This window comes from Mirounga angustirostris, unplaced genomic scaffold, assembly GCF_029215605.1.
Source record: "Mirounga angustirostris isolate CCGP_5_RB_7025 unplaced genomic scaffold, mMirAng1.0.hap1 SCAF_1, whole genome shotgun sequence".
NCBI lineage: Eukaryota > Metazoa > Chordata > Mammalia > Carnivora > Phocidae > Mirounga > Mirounga angustirostris.
This window is the reverse complement of record NW_026991709.1, coordinates 57712063-57730670: the sequence shown is the minus strand read 5'-3', so window position 1 is coordinate 57730670 and position 18608 is coordinate 57712063. Positions and strand designations below refer to the sequence as shown.

The following is an 18608-nucleotide window of genomic DNA, read 5'->3' as shown; positions in this document are numbered from 1 at the left end:
GGGAGAGTCCTGAGTCACGTGAGGCCCAGGTGGCGGCGGAGCTACGGCAAGAGAGAGAAGGGGAAGCCGGAAGGGGCGCGAGTGAAGCCAGGGGGAGAAGACAGCTCCCGAGAAGGCGAGGGGTGCGCGTGCGCCCGCCTCTCCTAACTCCCCCCTTGTCCCCGCCGCCCTCCCTCGCGGCCAGGTGACACCTTGGCCCGGTCCGCCGCGAACTGCCTGGGTGGCGAGCAGCGCGCGCCCTGCCCTCGCGATTGGCGCCGGCCGCCCCTCCCCCTCGTCCGGTCCGTCCCGTCGCGTCCCGTCGCGTCCCGTCCCCTTGGGTGCCGCCGGCCGGGTGCTGATGCGCGTCGGCGGCAGCGGGGATTTTTTCTGACTCCCGTCCCTTCCCCGGCTGCCCTTGCCGCCCCGTCGCGGGGCCGGCCGCTTCTCCGGCCCCAGGATGCAGAACGTGATTAACACGGTGAAGGGAAAAGCACTGGAAGTGGCTGAGTACCTGACCCCGGTCCTCAAGGTAAGCCAGGCCGGGCTTGCCATGGGCTGGTCAGGTACACGCTCAACTCCGCAGGAATTGAGGACCCGGCGCCGGGAGGGACACCGTGTCCTCCGGCGGGGAAGGTGTAGGAAGGTGGTGAGGGTGGGACACAGGAAAGGGTGCAGCCCTACCGGAGGTCTTACCGAGCTGTTCTCTAGGGCTTTCGGGCTCTGAATTCAGGTAAACTTGGAGCGACGCTGTGTGCGCATTGCTGTCGCCACCCGTCAGAACCCGGCGCGTCTGGGTACGTCAAGTTGGAAGGTGGTCGGCAGCTAAGTAGATTTGAGAACATAAATCTTAACATTGGAAGTCATTTAAACTTTTTAGTTTTGCTTATCTTTTTAAAAACGAAATCAGTATTTGGTAGTAAAATGACATGTCAGTATTTTCTTTCAAATGTCATAGAAAGTCTCTTATAATTAGGAGCTTGAAATAGTAAGTTGTGACTGAGGTACCCTCTTGTTAGATTTCAGAGGAACAAGGTGAATTGCAACATTATCTCTGTCAGCATCGTTGAACCCAACTAACAGGCAAAACTTCCCTTTCCGAGTTTTTAAAATAGCCGAAAACTCTTTGTAAATCCTGTACTTCTTTGTTAATAACCAGCAGCTTGATCCTCCTATATTTACTCTTTTTTTTTCCTTTGTCAATAATACAGTGTTTTTAAAGTAAAAGTAGTAACAGATTAGCTATTTTAACAGTGACTTTAATTTTCAGAGATAAATTTCTAGAAGTACATTCAAGTTTTATAAGTCTTATAAGTTTTTTGTCATTGTAACTTTTTCCTTTCTGATAAGTGAGCAATGAGAATAAATGAATAGGGAGTTCTTGCTTAAGTGCTTTTATTTTTTTAAGCTTTCAATGAAAATTTTACAGATCTTATTGTGGGGATGAAATATCCTTGGATATGGTTGGTCTTCTTTATAATAAGTTATCCCAGTATGCTAAGAAGAATAGTGGATAGTTTTACTTTGCTCCCTTTCCATGACAAAGGGAAATGTTAGTCATGTACTTTTTTTAATATTTATTTCTAAGACTGATTTTAAAATGATACCTTGTTGGGCCAAGTTTAAAACAAAAAAAGAAAAGTTTATAAATGAAAATTCCAACTCTTGCTATGCTTATATATTTTTTACTGTAAAATTCTTTGTAATTAATATTAGTCAACTTTGAAATTGAAAATTATTCTGATGTTTGAATCAAATGATTCTTTTGCATGTCATTTTTCAGAAACATGTCTACCTAGATAAGCAGCATTTAAATAATATACGATTGTTAAACTCTTTATTTTCAGAGAGAAAGTAAAAAAAGAGTTCCCAAATTAAATATTAAACTAATGTTTCAGGGGCGCCTCGGTGGCTCAGTTAGTTAAGCATCTTGCCTTCCTCTCAGGTCATGATCCCAGGATCCTGGGATCTGGCTATCTGCTCAGCGGGGAGTCGTCTTCTCCCTCTCCCTCTGCCTGCTCCTTCTGCTTGTGCTGTCTCTCTCTGTCAAATAAATAAAGTCTTTAAAAACAAACTTCTGTTTTATTGGCCAGTTGTATTTTATCGAACTTATAACAGAATTATGTTTTGAGAAATCATTTTGCTTATTCTCCAAACTGGAAAGTGTTAGTTTGTCAGTATATATTTGTCAGTATGTATTTTCAGTAATAAGGAAAGCAGAATTACTGACCCTCTCCTTGCCTGTCCCTATTTACAGAGAGGATCCTTGTAGTTTCCTACTAGACATAAGAAGGAAAAACTAAATCCTTCGGAAAGAAAACAATGACTTACCCTAGCAAGTAGAAATTAAGAAAAGTCAAGGTACAGTAAAAGCCAAAGTCCTTACAATGATCTTCAAGCCGCTACTTGATGGATAGAGGCCCTTATCTCAATGTAGCTTTGTTCCTTGCTCACTTTTACTTGAGCTAGTCTGACCTCTTTGTTACTCCATCAAATACTCTCTTGCCTCAGGTTTTTGTACTCGGCGCACCATCTGCCTAAAGTGCTCTTTTACAGCCTTGTGCCTTGTTCATTTTTTTAAGGTCTCTGCTCAGTAGTCACCTGTCAGTGAAACCTTTGTTTTCTTAACCATCCTATTTATTATTTATTTGTTTTAGATTTTTTTTTTTTTTAATTTTAGAGAGAGAGGTGGGGAGGAGGGAGAGAGAAACTCAAGCAAATTCCACACCCAGCATGGAGCCTGATGCAGGGTTTGATTTCATGATCCTGAGATCAGACCTGAGCCGAAACCAAGAGTTGGACACTTAACCGACTGTGCCACCCAGGCACCCCTATTTTTTTTTTTTTAAGATTATTTATTTTAGAGAGAGTGCGTGTGTGAGCAAGAGGAGGGAGGGGCAGACGGAGAGAGGAAGAGAGAGAATCCTCAAGCAGACTCCCCCGCCCCGAGCATGGAGCCTGCCATGCCCTGGGCACCATGCCCTGGGCTCCAACCCAGGACCCTGAGATCATGACCTGAGCAGAAAGCAAGAGCTGGCCACCTAACCAATTGAGCCACCCAGGCACCCCACCATCCTATTTTAAATAGCCATCACTCTCACTCCACCCCTGACCAGTTTCCTAGCTGCCTCATTTTTTTCCTTGTGGTTTTCATTACCATTTGGCTTTTTCACTCCACTAAAGTTTAAACTCCTTATGAGGACAAGGCTGAGTTTGGTCTATTTTACCTACTCCTATATCCCCCTTACTTCAAATAGTGCTTGGCACATAGTGGTTATTCGGTAAATACTTGTTGAATGAATGATGTTCATCAATGAATCCTTTCATTTTTGTAGACTGTACTACAAAATCTTAACATTTAACTTAAAATTTAGAAATATTTGGTAAATAGCATCTTTGCTTTAGAGGAGAAAATATTGTATCAATATCTTGGAGATAATAATGGGAAAGGATTGGGGTACCTGGGTGGCTTAGTCATTAAGCATTTGCCTTTGGCTCAGGTCATGATCCCGGGGTCCTGGGATCAAGCCCCGCATCTGGCTCCCTGCTCCGCGGGGGGCCTGCTTCTCCCTCTCCCACTCCCCCTGCTTGTGTTCCCTCTCTCCCTGTCTCTGTCAAATAAATAAATATAATCTTTTAAAAAATTAAATAAATAATGGGAAAGGATTAAATGATTTATGACTTATAGATTTTCTAGTGTTACTCAATTGAAATGAGATGTTGGAGATGTTGGCTGCATAGTAAAATTTCCCTAAACATTTTTAAGACATTTTTACTCTTCTGTAAAATAAAGATATTTGGTCATTTCACAAAATCATTGTAAGGCTTAATGTTTTTCCAAAGAGCTTTGCTCTATTATAGCACTGATCAAATTGCATTGTAATTATTTTCATGTCAGTTACCTTCATTAGACTTGTATATTCCTTGGGGTCAGGTACCAGTAATAGATTCTTTTTTGTATGTGCTCTGTTGCCTGGAAGGGTGCCAGACAAATACTTGCCCACAAACATTTTTAATTTGAAAGTGAAAAATAATATGTTATTTTTGCTTTCTTTAGGAATCAAAGTTTAAGGAAACAGGTGTTATCACCCCAGAAGAGGTGAGTGTTAAAGATATTCTGAAGCTATTATATTTTATCTGGGTGGTTTTTTGGCTTTATAAGGAAACATCTTAAACTTCAATCTTGATTCTTTTGACTATATTAGCAATTTTATAGGGATTTCTACTTCCCATAAGAGAGGATGTAACTTCTCTCTCAGTTTGCCACTTCTCATATTTCTTTATAGTTCCTCTTTATTTAGAAATGGAGGTGGGAGAGGGAATGGAAAAGATTCTGATGGTTGTTTACCCTCCACTCATATTTGTGTTACACTGAGGCTATAAAATGGGCTCTGTGGTGTTTGCTGTTGTCTTGCCTCTGTCTATATCAAACATGAGTTTTTGTGGCTTTTCATTTGGAAACTTTGGCTCTCTGCTTGGATATTAAATTTTCTTTCAATATTTAGCTTAAATATTTTATTGCTACATACTTAATGCTGATTTTTTTCTCACAATTCTTTCATTTTTTCTATTAACCAAGTAATGTTGAATCTGCTTAATACTGAAACTGATGTCTGTTTTATAGATGAGTTGTGTTTTATTGAACTTTTAACATAGAATTATTTGAAGGAATAATTTGAGGAATCACTTTACTTGGTCACCAAATCTATATAATAAAAGTGTTGTTTTGTTATCCTTAGAGAAGGATGTTCTAAACATCCTTTTACATCCCAGTTTCATGAATAGTTATGGTTGCATCAGACTTATTTTTTAGTCTTAATAAATAGCAAAGAATTTATTTTAAGTTTCACCTTTAACTTTCATTAAAAATACCACTTATTTGGCAATAGAATTTTACTTACTGTATTGAAAGAAACATTTTGAATTGGGGCATATTTTATGATCTGGCTATTGCCAGATCTAAGACCTCAAGCCTAAGAATTAACTGATCTTTCAGTTTTCAATTGTGATGGAATCTTTTGAGTCCCAAATCTTTGTGAGTTCTGAGGATGGTGTGCTGAATTGATCTTTTATCTAAAATTATCTTTATTTTTAATGAAGACACATGGTGGTATAGAAAGAACATAGGGGATTTGCCTTCTAGGCCCATTTCTCTTAATTTCTCCTTTTCTGACTTGGACAAATCTAAGCTCTGACAGTCATGTTTCCTTGTTTGTAAAATGAGGGATTTGGGCTAGACATTCTCTAAAGGACCTATTCTACCTTAGGCACCATGAGTTTAATACCTTGAATGCCACATAAAACTAAGTTTTGATATTGTTAACTTTCTTGCCAAACAGAGGTGTAATTTAGACTTGGCTCTTAAAACTATTTGAAATCAGGAGCAGGGATGAAAGTATGCTGTTCTTCTTGCACTCTTTGGCTTTATCTAGGGGAAGATGACTAATTGGTAAATAGATGGTTGGAGTTAGAGATGCAAGTCTGTGGTCATTGGATAGACTGAAGCTGTTTTAAAACAGCTACTAACCATAGAATGAATAACACTTAACTGTATCATTAAGTGGTTTATGAATTTCCTCCTTTTTAAAAAAAAATGCAAGGCAAAACTAGCTTAGCTGGGTACCAACCACATAATGCTGATTGAGATAGAGCATGGTTACGGGATTGAGTTAGATTAGAATGAGTCTAGAGGAGGAAAACAAGACATAATTTGCTTTGGATAAAAGATCTACTGAGGTGATCTATTTATTTGTTTTCTCTTACTGTTTCTGGGCTTCTGGCTCTTATCCTCCAGCTCTCTCTGTGTTTTCATTGAGAGCTGTTGGAAGTACTGTGTTTAAAAAGAGGGGTAGGCATTATCTAATACAGAATTGCCTGACTAAAATTACTTTAATATACATATGTATGACTTAAGTAGAGTATTAGTAGTAGAATAGCTTGAAGGATAAAGTTGCTGACCAAAATGTTAATAACTGGTTCTATCTTGGAGTTATTCAGTATTGTATAATATTTAGTCACTGAGAGAAAGCTCCTGCAAGGGATACTGAGAATTGAGAAATTTGAGTCTGCCTTACATTTTGTTTCATTTGAGCATATGAAGCCTGCAATAATGGCCACTGTTAAAGAGGGCAGATATACACATGTACTAATTATCTGTGCAATTCTATGTTCTTTTATAGTTTTTCTTACCTTCTAGTGGTTTGTTATTTTTAAAAAAATTTTATTTATTTTTTAAGTAATCTCTACACCCAACGTGGGGCTGAGACTCACAACCCCAAGATATAAGTTGATGCTCAACTGACTAAGCTAGCCAGGTGCTCCTATTATTTTTTTAATAGATGCTACTAGAGGTGCCAGAGAATAAAATATTAGAGTCTTGTGACAAGGCAATATCATTAAAGAATTTATAAATTTTTAACTCTTTGTTTGCTTGCATTTTGTTGAATTAATACTTTTTTGGTGGTGATAAATTAGTTCCTGGTAACCACAGAGTTAAAGGTAGCATTTGGTTACAACGACCTAAAATGCTTAAAACTTTGGGAGGGAGTATTGTTTTTATTTGGGTTTTTGTCTTTACCTAACTAGTTGAAATAATAATAAGATTCTTTAAAATACAAGAATAGAAACATTTGAAAAGTTGCTGTTGGGAATATGCTGTTAAATCTTGTTAATGTATCTCTTGAAAGAAATTACTCTTAGAAAACTTATTTTATAAAATTTTTACTCTCTTAAATGGAAATAGAGTATTATATATAGAAATTCTTTTCTGAGACAAACATTAGAAGATTAAAGATACTGTATTTTTTTGCTATGTAATTAACCATGAACAATACATGAATTTAAGTTAGAGCTATTATGAAATAGAAGTAATTAGGAAAGTATGTGTCTGTATTGCCTGAGTTGGGACACTGCAGTCATGCTTAAGAGACTTTCTTTCATTTTCTGCTCTCAAGAATAAGCAGGATTTCTGTCTTACAGTAAGGTCAGTTCATGCTCATGTATAATGGAAATTCGCAAAAGGTTAAACTCTTTCTTCCTGAGTCTGTTTTTGATTTCTGAAGAAAAACAAAAACTTTTGCAATGTTCAGCCTGCCCAGAAAGTCTAAGGTGTTAGAGGATTCAATTTCTTAACTGTGTTGGTATTTTCTGAGTCAATCCAAAAGCTTCTAACTTTCCCCATTGTTTGGCATTACATTTTTCACTCTTGTTAACGTGAAAAAGAGAGAGAAATGTGCACTGTGATGTCATAAACTCCTTACATCATAGGCCTTTATCTATTTAGTAATTTTTCTCAAAGATCTTCGTTGAGTTTTAAGCCCCTAGCAGGAATCTGTCTTCATCTTATTTATCCATAAAATGGTTTTGACATTTTAAATCCTGCAGTGTTACCTTTATTCATTTCATAATACTGTATCCTTTTGGCATTATTTAATCCAATGATAAAAATTGAATTTAAAATAAATAAATAGCACTCAGTGTTTTTTCTTGCAAAATTTAAACTTTATGGATGTAAAAAATTTTGCAGTGTAATAATCAAAAATCATCAGACTAGTAGAGCAAGTTTGGTGCTGTTTGCATTTGTATGATTATTGGGTATCAAGCTTACACAGGATGATCACTTCGGTTTTTTATCATCTTACACTCAGTGATGTTCAATTTTTTTTTTCCTTTTTCTTTTATATTCCTTTTCAATTCTAAATAGTTTGTGGCAGCTGGAGATCACTTAGTCCACCACTGTCCAACATGGCAATGGTAAGTAATCTTGAGTGAGGAATAGAAATTAGTAAAAGGTATGACTTTATAATTGTGGCAGTTTGCAAAATGGATGAGGACATGAACCTTAGAATGACCAATTTAACTCTGTTCTAGTAGATTTTTCTGTTAAGCAGTGTGCCAGTGATACTTAAGGTAAAATAAAGGCTGACAAATTGGCTGTTATACCTATTTTGTATTGCTCTGTTAGAATAAAAGAGACATTTTTAAGATAAATGCCTTTACTTCTTCATTAGTACTCCCTCTCTCTATAGTGTCTAGGTCTGATTTTGTGGTGGATCTTTAAAAAATAATGTTCAAGAGTTTAATAAATTTGACCAGCTCATTTTTTTCAAACTGAAATGTTTACTGAATATTTTTATAACATTAATAAATGCAGATATTTTGCAAAGTCTTAGGTTTTTTAATCATAAGACCTTCTATAAGGTTCAAAAGTATGCTCGCACTTTAGGAATTAGTTGAAAGGGAAAGTTCATGATACTCATTAAAGGCCGTAACTGGAAATCTGCTGGTAATAGACTTTTTACATTTTTGTTTTTTTCATAAACTTTTTTTATTGTAAAAATTAATTTAAAAAAAGTAATTTAAGCAACTTAGCAGATCTCATAACATATTTTAAATATTCTGAATAATAAGAGAACGTTTTAAAACAAATGCTGTTTCATTATGTTTAAGTACTTAGGGTAAAACCACCTGACTGTGGCTGAAAAAGTGATCCCAATACTGGCAGAGCTATTTTAATTAGGCTAGAATTGTTTTGAATTATCATCTTGTTTGGATGTAAGTGGTTCAACTTGTTATATCCTTTTTTCTTTTTATTTTAATTCCCTTAGTGACACTTTTTCAGTTGTGGTTGAAAGGTACAGTTTTAATTTGGGAGCAGGGTTTCTAAATAAAGTTAGAACTGATAATGTTTTCCTTCGTATAAAGAGTTAAAACTATTTTAAGCCAAAGTTGGAACTCTCTTTTAGATGTGGCCTATTCTCTTCTCAATTTTTATATTTGACTCATAACCAAAATTGTTTTACAGCTTTTTATCAATTGCGCTTTATCTTTTAGAACATTATTTCTTAATGTACCAAGAAAGGCCAAAATGTCAGGTTCATTTATTTTTATGCCCTTGTTTTCCTTATATGTATTTCTGTTTCATATTTAAAACTGCGTTAATATCATAGCAGCTCTCTGATGATTTAGTAAGGGTGATTGATTTTTTTAAATTATAAATTGTCTATTAAAATTATATTTAGCTTTGTTCTAGCCTATAATTTTTATGTATTTGAAGTCAAATAGGTATATAAAATTTAAAATAACATCCATTTTATAAAAGGAACTAATTTAGGATTTTCTTCAATATAATAGATACACATTTCTTCAGGTTTCTTTGTGATAGTCCTTATTTGTCTAATTAGTTCAGACATATGATTTATAATATTGTTACAGGAATATGTGTATATGGACAGGATCTTTTTTTAGCAGGTAGTTTATAGTTTCACTTTATGAACTGTGATAGTTGAAATAATTTAGAACTCAGTTATACACTACTCCAGCGTCCGCACTTCTGGCTGAACTGGGGCCAAAGGAACAATTCATTTTATTATTTATTTATTTATTTATTTATTTAAGATTTTATTTATTTGACAGAAAGAGAGCACAAGTAGGCAGAGCGGCAGGCAGAGGGAGAGGGAGAAGCAGGCTCTCCGCTGAGCAGAGAGCCCAATGTGGGGCTCCATCCCGGAACCCTGGGATCATGACCTGAGCTGAAGGCAGACGCTTAACCGACTGAGCCACCCAGGCGCCCCGGAACAATTCATTTTAAACCAATGCTAGAAACAGGTTATTTCCATGTTACAGTTTTGTGTCTACAAGTGCCATCATGAGAGTATTGTATATTCTTCACTCAGAACTTCAGGCATTGCCATGTCATTATTGAATTTGACACTTGAGAATGGTTTAAAGAAGCCTAGAAGGTTACTAAGATAGTAGGTCATTTTCTGGCTTTATCTTGTGCTCGTATCTGTGGTTTAAACTTTAGACTGAAGCTTTGATAAAAGGCAGTAGACTCCAAGTTTTTTTCAGATGTTTGTGACAGATAACACATGCCACTCCAGCTCTGGCCAGTTCCATTAGGTGACCCACAGAAGAATCTTTGAACAAATTCTTAGTAAGATAGTCCAGGGTAGCTATGAAAAATCAGAAGTGGTATAGCTGGTCTGACCCACAGAGAGAGTAGTGTTTCAGAGCAGGAGCCCTGGATTCACTTGCTCTTCTATGTTCTGGTTTCCTGACCTTGAGCAGTCTGACTTCTTTAAGCTAAAATGGGGATATTAATATTACTCACCTCTTAGGGTTCTGAGGAGTAAATAAAAATAATGCATGTTAGAGTTCTAAGTAAACACTCAATGAAAGGGTTTTTTTTTCTGTTTTCAGTCATTATTTTTTATATCACCATCTTGCGATTCAAAGCATCTTTTTTCTCTCCGTTCCAATTTTAGGGATCTTGCCAACCACCTACTTTGTTATGTAATGTCCTACAGATATTTTTCTGCCTCTTCTTGATCTGAAGATGAGCAGTACTTGAGAATTAAAAGTCTGAGATTATACTCCCTAGGGAACAACATTTTCTTTTTGTTTAGAGGCAAACATAATAGTTGCTTAATAGTTCTATATTCTGTCTTTTTTATCTAATATTTAATTTAAATTCTCTTAGGTCTCTCTGCGTCTCTTAGTACGTTTCACTTATAATGCTATGCTCTTCCATGCCCTAACATACATCACTTAATGGCATCCTTCCAAAACTAGTCCTAAAACAATTTTCTCAGGAGTGTGGATTGTGTAGTTTTAATATTTACATGTGATATCTTCTGTTCTGTCTTTGCCTTTTAAAACAGTTCTTATGTTTTGGTGCTTTTTGCTCTTTTTAAAGGGCTACAGGGGAAGAATTGAAAGTGAAGGCATACCTACCAACAGGCAAACAATTTTTGGTCACCAAAAATGGTAAGAATTACGTTGCATATATTAGTGAATTTTGCACAAAGAGTTGTATTAAAAAAAAAACAAAAAACAAAAAACCTTAGCATTTTTTTAAAAGTTGTTTTTGAAGATTTATTTATTTATTTGAGAGAGAGAGAGCAAAAGAAGCAGGGGAGAATCTCCAGCAGACTCCTGCTGAGTGGGGAGCCTGATGTGGGGCTCCATCTCAGGACCCTGAGATCATGACCTGAGCTGAAACCAAGAGTCAGATGCTTAACCGACTGAGCCACCCAGGTGCCCAAAACCTTAGCATTTACTGATCTTAATTTATGCTTGAAGCCATACAGAAATTTGGAAATTTGATGAAACTCTGGGTTTTCTATTGCTAGAGTATTTTTTTCTGTATTTCATTTTTACCTCCTTCCTTTTTGTCACTACTTTTTGCCAAAAAGGTCTAGTTTTAAGATGTGGAGGGAAAGGGCCCAAGCAAATTTGGAATTTGGAATTTTGATTGCCTTTTTTTAAAGTTGACTTCATAATTATAAACTTTTTGGTTATTTGATTTTGATCTTCTTTAGACATAAACATTTGTCATGAAAAATGAAATTGATACTACCTTTGACATTTAAAAGTTCCAAGCTAAAGATTGTGTCTTTGAAAGATTGCCTTTAGGAACAAAAAATGTTTTTGAAACTGCTAGTTTGTCATTTATGAAGTTAATTTTGAAAACAGCATCAGAAGGTTGAGTCCCTATCTAACCACATAAAGTGCATTGATTTTTGTCCTAATTTATCTATTAACAGAAAGGGAAAATACATATAACAAATCAGTTTTTTTCTTTCCTACAGCATATGTTTTATTAGAATTGATCATTCATATCCTGCTTTTTTTTTTTAAATCAAGAGGTTAATAGCCATTTCATCATGTTTTTACATTATAATTGTTAAGTTTTAGGCTTATATGAATAATACCTGTTAATTGACACATATACTGTATGAAAAACTTGGCTCCAATATTGTGTAAGATGGTAAAATGTAGCAATTTAGTGAATTTTACACTGGCTTATCCATTATGAATAGCTGGAACTTAAATAAGAATTATGAAATACATATTAAAAGTTACTATAGCATTGCAAACTGGAGGTCACCTCTACCACCCCTGAGAATGACAGGTGGTGCCTTCCTGTTTTGAGAGTAAAGCTGTTAAAATAAGGTATTCATTAGCCTAAAGTTGAACAATGTTATGTCTGGCTCTAGCCTGCTGTTCTTCACAGACCATCAGGGTAAAGAATACATAGAAAATTTCCAGTAGAGCCTTTCTATTTGTGTTCTAACAAAGCCATTAGGGAAAGATAAATGTGGTCATTAATGTGTCTGTGGACTGCATACAACTCTTTAATCACTTTTATTAGAAGTGAAATATAATATTTCCTTAAAATGGACTAAACTGTCTCTTTTTTCTAATAGATTTATAGGAAGCAGATTATGTGCTAGTAACTGTGTTTGCCATTTATTTTATAGTGCCATGCTACAAGCGGTGCAAACAGATGGAATATTCAGATGAATTGGAAGCTATCATTGAAGAAGATGATGGTGATGGGGGATGGGTAGATACTTATCATAACACAGGTAAGAGGAAAATAGAAGACCATATATTAGTTTAAATTGTTTTAAATGTTTTTACAATCTTTTATTACAGCGTTGATTTAAAAACAACAAAAACAAGGGATACGTAAGGTACAGTTGTCCCAATAGACTTTTATCTGAAAAGAAGCAGGAAGACAAATTGGAAAAAAAGAAAAAATGCCCTTGGAGTATACCAAATTTCTATAGTACTGCTACTTCAGTTGCAAATTGAAAATACCCATATCATTTTCTTTATTTCTAAAGAAAGAAAGACAGAACTGCTGCATAGGCATACTACTTTGCTTTAGAATTCCTTATTTACATGTCATTCCATTGCTGGATGATAAGCTTCAGGACAGGAACTATATGTATGTTTATTTTACTCAGAGAGCTGGCATTTAGAAGTATTTAATATTTATTTGTTGAATGACTATAAGAGGATTGTAAGGACCACACTCCTTAGGTTGAGAGTCACTCACTGTTGAATCCTCAGTATCTGACATAGTATCTGGTACAGAAGTTGTTCAATAAATTTGTGTTAAAAGAATTGACTAAATTCAAGCCTTTTGTAAGTGTATGTTTGCAGAAGTTATTTATAAGCCTGAAGATGATTTTTTATTTCAAGTCCTAAAAACCTATTTTGCCACTATATTTATATAACTATGTAAATGCAAATTAGCGTATGCTGCTATGCTATATTAACTTAGCCATGCTAACTTAGCGATACTAACTTAGCTATAGCAGCGTATACTAATCTGCATGCACATAGTTATATAAATATAGTTATATACAATACTATAAATTAATGATAGTACTTAATTATAATAGTTAATTTATGTAGTTATATAAATGCCATTTATGACTTAGTTTTAATGAAGAAAATGTGTTCTAAGTTTAAATCTAGAATACTAAAAAATAAGTTTTCTCCCATGAAGTCCTGGAAAGTAGCAGGTATATCAGAAGTAGTACTAGAGCAAGGTTTCTTAACCTTAGCCCTACTAACATTTTGGACTGCATGATTCTTTGCTGTAGCATTTTCTGTACATTGCAGAATGTTTAGCAGCATGTCTGGTCTCTGCCCACTAGATGCCAGTAGTATTCACCCAGTTGTGATAACTCAAAATGCCTGCAGACAGTGCCAGATACTCCATAAAGGGCAAAATTGCTGCCATCGGCTGAGACCCACTGCAGTAGTCAGAGAACTAAGTAATCTGCACAGGAAAAAGTACCTTGTTAGGTCAGTTTTCCCTCTACTTTTAAAAAGGGACATTGTCATGTGTTTATGATGATATAGGCATAGATTCAGGACTTGGGCTTCTTGATTTGAAACTTGTTTGTTTCTTGATGAGTTGAGTTTAACGTTAATGTCAAGGCCTTGGGAAAATAGTGGATTGAACAACTTTTTAAAATGATTTAAAGAATCATCCTATTTCCCCCACTGAGAGTGCTGGTAGATGGACTTCTTTATTTTTTGATCTTTCCAAATTTGTTCAGGTGCTCTGCTTTAGTGTTCCTGTGGTGGAAGATGTGGGCAGCACATGTGTAGGAAACTGTTGACTAACTAGAGCCATTAGTTATAGCACTGTGTTTCTGATGTCAAGTAAATGACTTATTTTGATGTCTGGTTGTGTTCAATTCCATAATCACTAACTCAAAATCTAGGTGCATATTTACAGAGGCATTCGTTACGGAGATAAATAGGTATCAGTGTGATTGGATTGATGAAAATCTATTATAGAAATTCAACTGAAAAAATGTTTGCCCTGCTGGAGAGATATCCTTAGAATTTTAGTTTAAACTATATTGTGATTTGATTAAAACACTGCTTCCAGTTGACTTAGAAGGTCTTGTGCCTGGTTCCTTATTCACCTCAGTTCTCTTTGCTTCATCTTTACTTCTCATAGGTTTCTTTTATTTCTCTTAGCCCTTGTATTGGTCATGGTTCTCCAGAGACACAGAAAAATTGATGTATATATAGATACAGGTATTAGGTGTAGATAGATTTATTTTGAGAATTGGCTTACATGATTGCAGGAGCTAGCAAGACTTGGCAGTTTATAGGACGAACTGGCCAACAGGCTGAAGACCCAGATAAGGGTTGATTGTTTCAATTCAAGTCTGAAGACAGTCTGAAAGCAGAATTCTTTCTTTTTACTGAGTACCTCAGTTTTTCCTTATAAGGCCTTCAACTGATTGGATGAGGCCCACCCACGTTATAGAGAGTAATCTACTTTATTCAGTCTTTGGACTTAAATGTTAAAATCTACAAAATAACCATCACAGCTACATCTACATTGGTATTTAACTGAGCATCTGGACATGATAACCTAGCCAAGGTGACATAAAATTAACCATCACAGTTCTTGAGAATATTACCCTCATTAGAGTCATTTGAGCTTTTCTTTTCTTTGCCAGTATGTCCTACTTTTAGAAGAGTCTAGTTTAGTGGAATACTACTACATTATTATATTGAGATGGATTGAAGAGGTTTATTTTGTTTGTATCTAAGTACTGGATTCATTGATTGTTTTGTAATACCAATTCAGCTTGCCAAGATTTGGGTTTTATTGTTATGAAATAATTATATTTATTATGTAGTAATTTGTAGAAAAACTATGAAGTAAAAGCTTTATGTTAGAGCTGTGGATTGTGACATTTTCTGTTAGTGAAAGTAAGTTACTAAGTTTGGAGATATTGAACAGGTATATAAAGGTTTTAGAAGATTAACAAAGGGGCAAAGCTTATTTTGTATGTAGGGTGTTTTTTTTTCCTCTTTAGTGTATTTCATCCTGTTGAACTATTGAATTAAAAACACTGACATGTATTTTGAATTAGAAATATTATTTAGCTGACTTGTGGTGCCCCTTCTGCATAGTGCCACCTTCATTGAGACAAGTAGGTTCAAAGTAGTTGCTTAATGAGGTGTAGTGGACAGAACATTGAACTAAAAGTTAGCACATGTGGATTTGAATCCCAATTTCTTCACTAACTGTGAGACTCAAGTTATTTCATCTTTGGAGACTTTATTTCGTCATAGGGAGAAATGATTTATTAATTACCTCAAAGGATAGTGTTTGTAAGGCTGAAATAAGCTATGGAAACAATAAAATAGAAAGCCCCATATAAATGTGGTGTGGTATTACTACTTCTGGATGTCCTAGATTTCTGAAACAAATAATATTAATATCTTCTTGAGAAAATTTCAATGTGGTTTTGAATAAAAATAAATATGAGTCCTGTAGTCTCCTAATGTGTTCACTTTGAGAATGAATATGTTGGGTAGAGACTCACACTGGGAGAGTAAATGAGGAATAATAAATGAGTGATAGAGTAGAATAATCATGGTAAAATATCACATTGGTATTTTTTTTTTTTTTTCAATTTGAAAAGTGTTTTTGGTGTTATTCATTTTAGAGTTCATTTGTAAAATTCTACTAACATTGTCTCCTCCTTTCAGAGAAGTTGTGAGAATTTAGGTAATTTTAAGTGCTTATATGTTGCTTGAATCTGGTAAATAGAAGATGTTTACAATTTCAGTTATTTTTTTAAATTTTAAACAGGTATTGCAGGAATAACTGAAGCAGTTAAGGAGATTACATTGGAAAGCAAGGTACTGGTTAATTAGTTACATTTCTAAATTTCAATGACAGTTATTTGCATATATATATATTCTTCTTCAACCTGATTATTTTCAAGCTTTTTAAAATTCCAGTTATTTTTTTCTTCTCTCACTTTCCTATATCCAAACTGCTGCTGCCCAATGCTTATTTTCCTTAGTCTGTTGTATGGTTAAAAAAATTTTTTTTGAGATTGTAACTACTAATTTTCACCAATTGGGAAGGCTACTAGGCTAGTTTAAAAGAAATAGCTTTTTATTCTTAAGTGTAAGTACCAGATGTTCTGTAAATCGAGGTTTTTGAGGTTTATGTACTTGCTGATTAGATGCTAATGATAATATTGTTTAAATTTTATAGTTTCTTAATTCACTGCTATTTGGGGTGGAAGTTTTTGTTTTTGAAAATTTAAAGGTAAACTTTAACATCATCCAAAATACATATTTTGACTGAGTGGAAGCTAAATCAGTTAGGTTTTATTGTATGATTTATTGTGGGGAGGGGAGTAAAAATCTATAACTTGGTGGAATTTTTCTGATTGAAAATTTTCAGTTAATTCAGACTGTCTGTATTATATTAGCTTTTCATTTCTAGAGAGAAAATGATTGCAGTTGTTTTCATATATTTGTTTGAAAAGAATACAAAATGCCTTTACCCTTACCTTTTCTTAATTATTTTTTAACAGATCTCTTAAGAGGATAGGAAATTTGGACAGAATAATTGAGTTTCTTTTGTCCTTATAAAACATTTAGTATAAGAGTTACTAGTTTAAGATACTCTCTTCTGTGTGTTTTTGTCATTTGGATCTTTTGGGATTTATAACTGGGTCTTAACAGGAAGTGTTAGAAACTAAAACAAGTTTTTTGTTTTTTTTTTTTCAATGTACAATTTTATGCTTGCTGGGGATTAAAGTTCACTTCATTGGCCTGAAAATTCATTCTTTTGAAATTCTACTTTTTGGAGAATTTGAACGACTAAAGAGAAATCACCAAAATGGCTTTTGCTACTTTAGAAAATCTTGTTTACTCCAGCCATTAACTGTATATGCTTCACACTTTGGGAATGATAAATGGCAGAGTAGTGTGGATAGCATTTTTTGATAGGTTTATGGTAATTCAAGAATTTTTTAAAAATGCAGTAATGGTTAATATGGTACTTGTTATCCCACTTAACATCCTTATGTCAGACTAAAAGATGACTCCTTAGAATAATGTACAACTTGAATGTCTTTCCTGTCATTTCCTATTTAATATAGAATTTACATTATTTTTTATAATTTCTTACAATACTTGTTGTCCAGACCCAAGTATTAATCTTTCTTGTGGATTTCTACTGTTTTACTGTTTCAGGTATGATCACCATAACATCAACATGATTAAAATTTCCCTTAATGATCAGTTTGTTAGATATTCGCTCATCTAATAATTATCTAGATACTATCTTCTAGTATCACATTTGGGTGTGGTAATGATAAGTAATTTAAGTAAAAATTAAAAGTAATTTAAGTTTCTAGTGGTAAATAGAAATCTTCTCTAAGTAAAACTGTAAATTGGGTGAAACTAAATGTCCAGTTTTTTATACTTTACTACATTGACTTCAGATTTTTAGAATATTGATCTTGTAAAATGATAATTGTATATTAGGCTTGTCTTTGGTTAGTATTATTCTTTTATTCTAGTGCAAATATAGCTTAAAAATTTAACTGAAATCTTACATATTATAGTAACTGTAAAGTCTTGATAATTTTACTTAAGTCATCCTAAAATATTGTTAACAAATTAGACTATGTTTGATTTATAATAATAAATGTGATTTATAAATATATACATTTTTTCTCCTTTAAATTATATGATAAATTAAAACTCTGAACCAATTTTCTAATATTGGTGTTATTCCTTTTAGAGTTCATTTGTAAAGTGCTACTAACATTGTCTCCTCCTTTCAGAGAAGTTGTGAGAATTTAGGTAATTTTAACCAATGAATTGGTTAAATAATACTATTTTTTGGAAGTGCAAAAATCGTTAAATTTAGCTTAGATGATTCTTGGTGCTTCTATGATACGTTTTATATTTTTCAGTCACAGCACTTAGCACATCACTTTTAATATTTGGTTTATGGATTTGTTATCTCCACTGGAGTAGGAGTTTCTTGAGGATAAGAACTGTCTTTACGACTCTTATTTTCACAGTGGTTTGCATTGTGCTGACACATGAGTGTTCAGTGTTTGAACTAATGGACATATTTAAGTGACTTTAACTATAATTAATTTCAAAGGACAGTATAAAACTTCAAGATTGCTCAGCAATATGTGAGGAGGAGGAAGAAGAAGACGAAGGAGAAGCTGCAGATATGGAAGGTATGTTCTAGATTTTCTTTAATCACACTAGAATGTTGATTTTGGAATATTTGTAATTGATGTGGATAAGAATTGTACTCCATTTTTAGATTTTAACATTTAACAGCTTAGAGAGGATTTTATTTAGTTTAAATTTAGTTAGTGCAGAACGTACCTTGGTCTTGGACTGTTGGGCTTTACCTAGGACATAGTCTGTATAGCATTATTTCTAGTGGGATACATCTTAGTCATAAATCTTTAATGCAGTTAAAAGTTCGAAGATACAGATTCTTAAGCTAATTCTTTTTTTTA

The 18608-nt window shown here is 34.5% G+C and overlaps 1 protein-coding gene across 2 annotated transcripts in view; it reads left to right on the top strand.

Moving 5' to 3' along the window:
* The first annotated feature begins 42 nt into the window (after positions 1 to 42).
* The window catches only part of ATG3 (autophagy related 3), a 36358-nt gene continuing 17792 nt past the window's right edge, over positions 43 to 18608 (top strand). Inside the window, exons 1-7 of one of the 2 annotated variants that reach the window (XM_064589989.1) lie at positions 43 to 511; positions 4037 to 4078; positions 7682 to 7731; positions 10676 to 10746; positions 12243 to 12350; positions 15908 to 15957; positions 18236 to 18317. In XM_064589989.1, the coding sequence (XP_064446059.1) occupies positions 440 to 511; positions 4037 to 4078; positions 7682 to 7731; positions 10676 to 10746; positions 12243 to 12350; positions 15908 to 15957; positions 18236 to 18317 (475 nt within the window). In that variant the 5' untranslated portion in view covers positions 43 to 439. The remainder of the gene's footprint in view (positions 512 to 4036; positions 4079 to 7681; positions 7732 to 10675; positions 10747 to 12242; positions 12351 to 15907; positions 15958 to 18235; positions 18318 to 18608) is intronic. The other variant, XM_045902865.3, reaches the window with a different exon arrangement.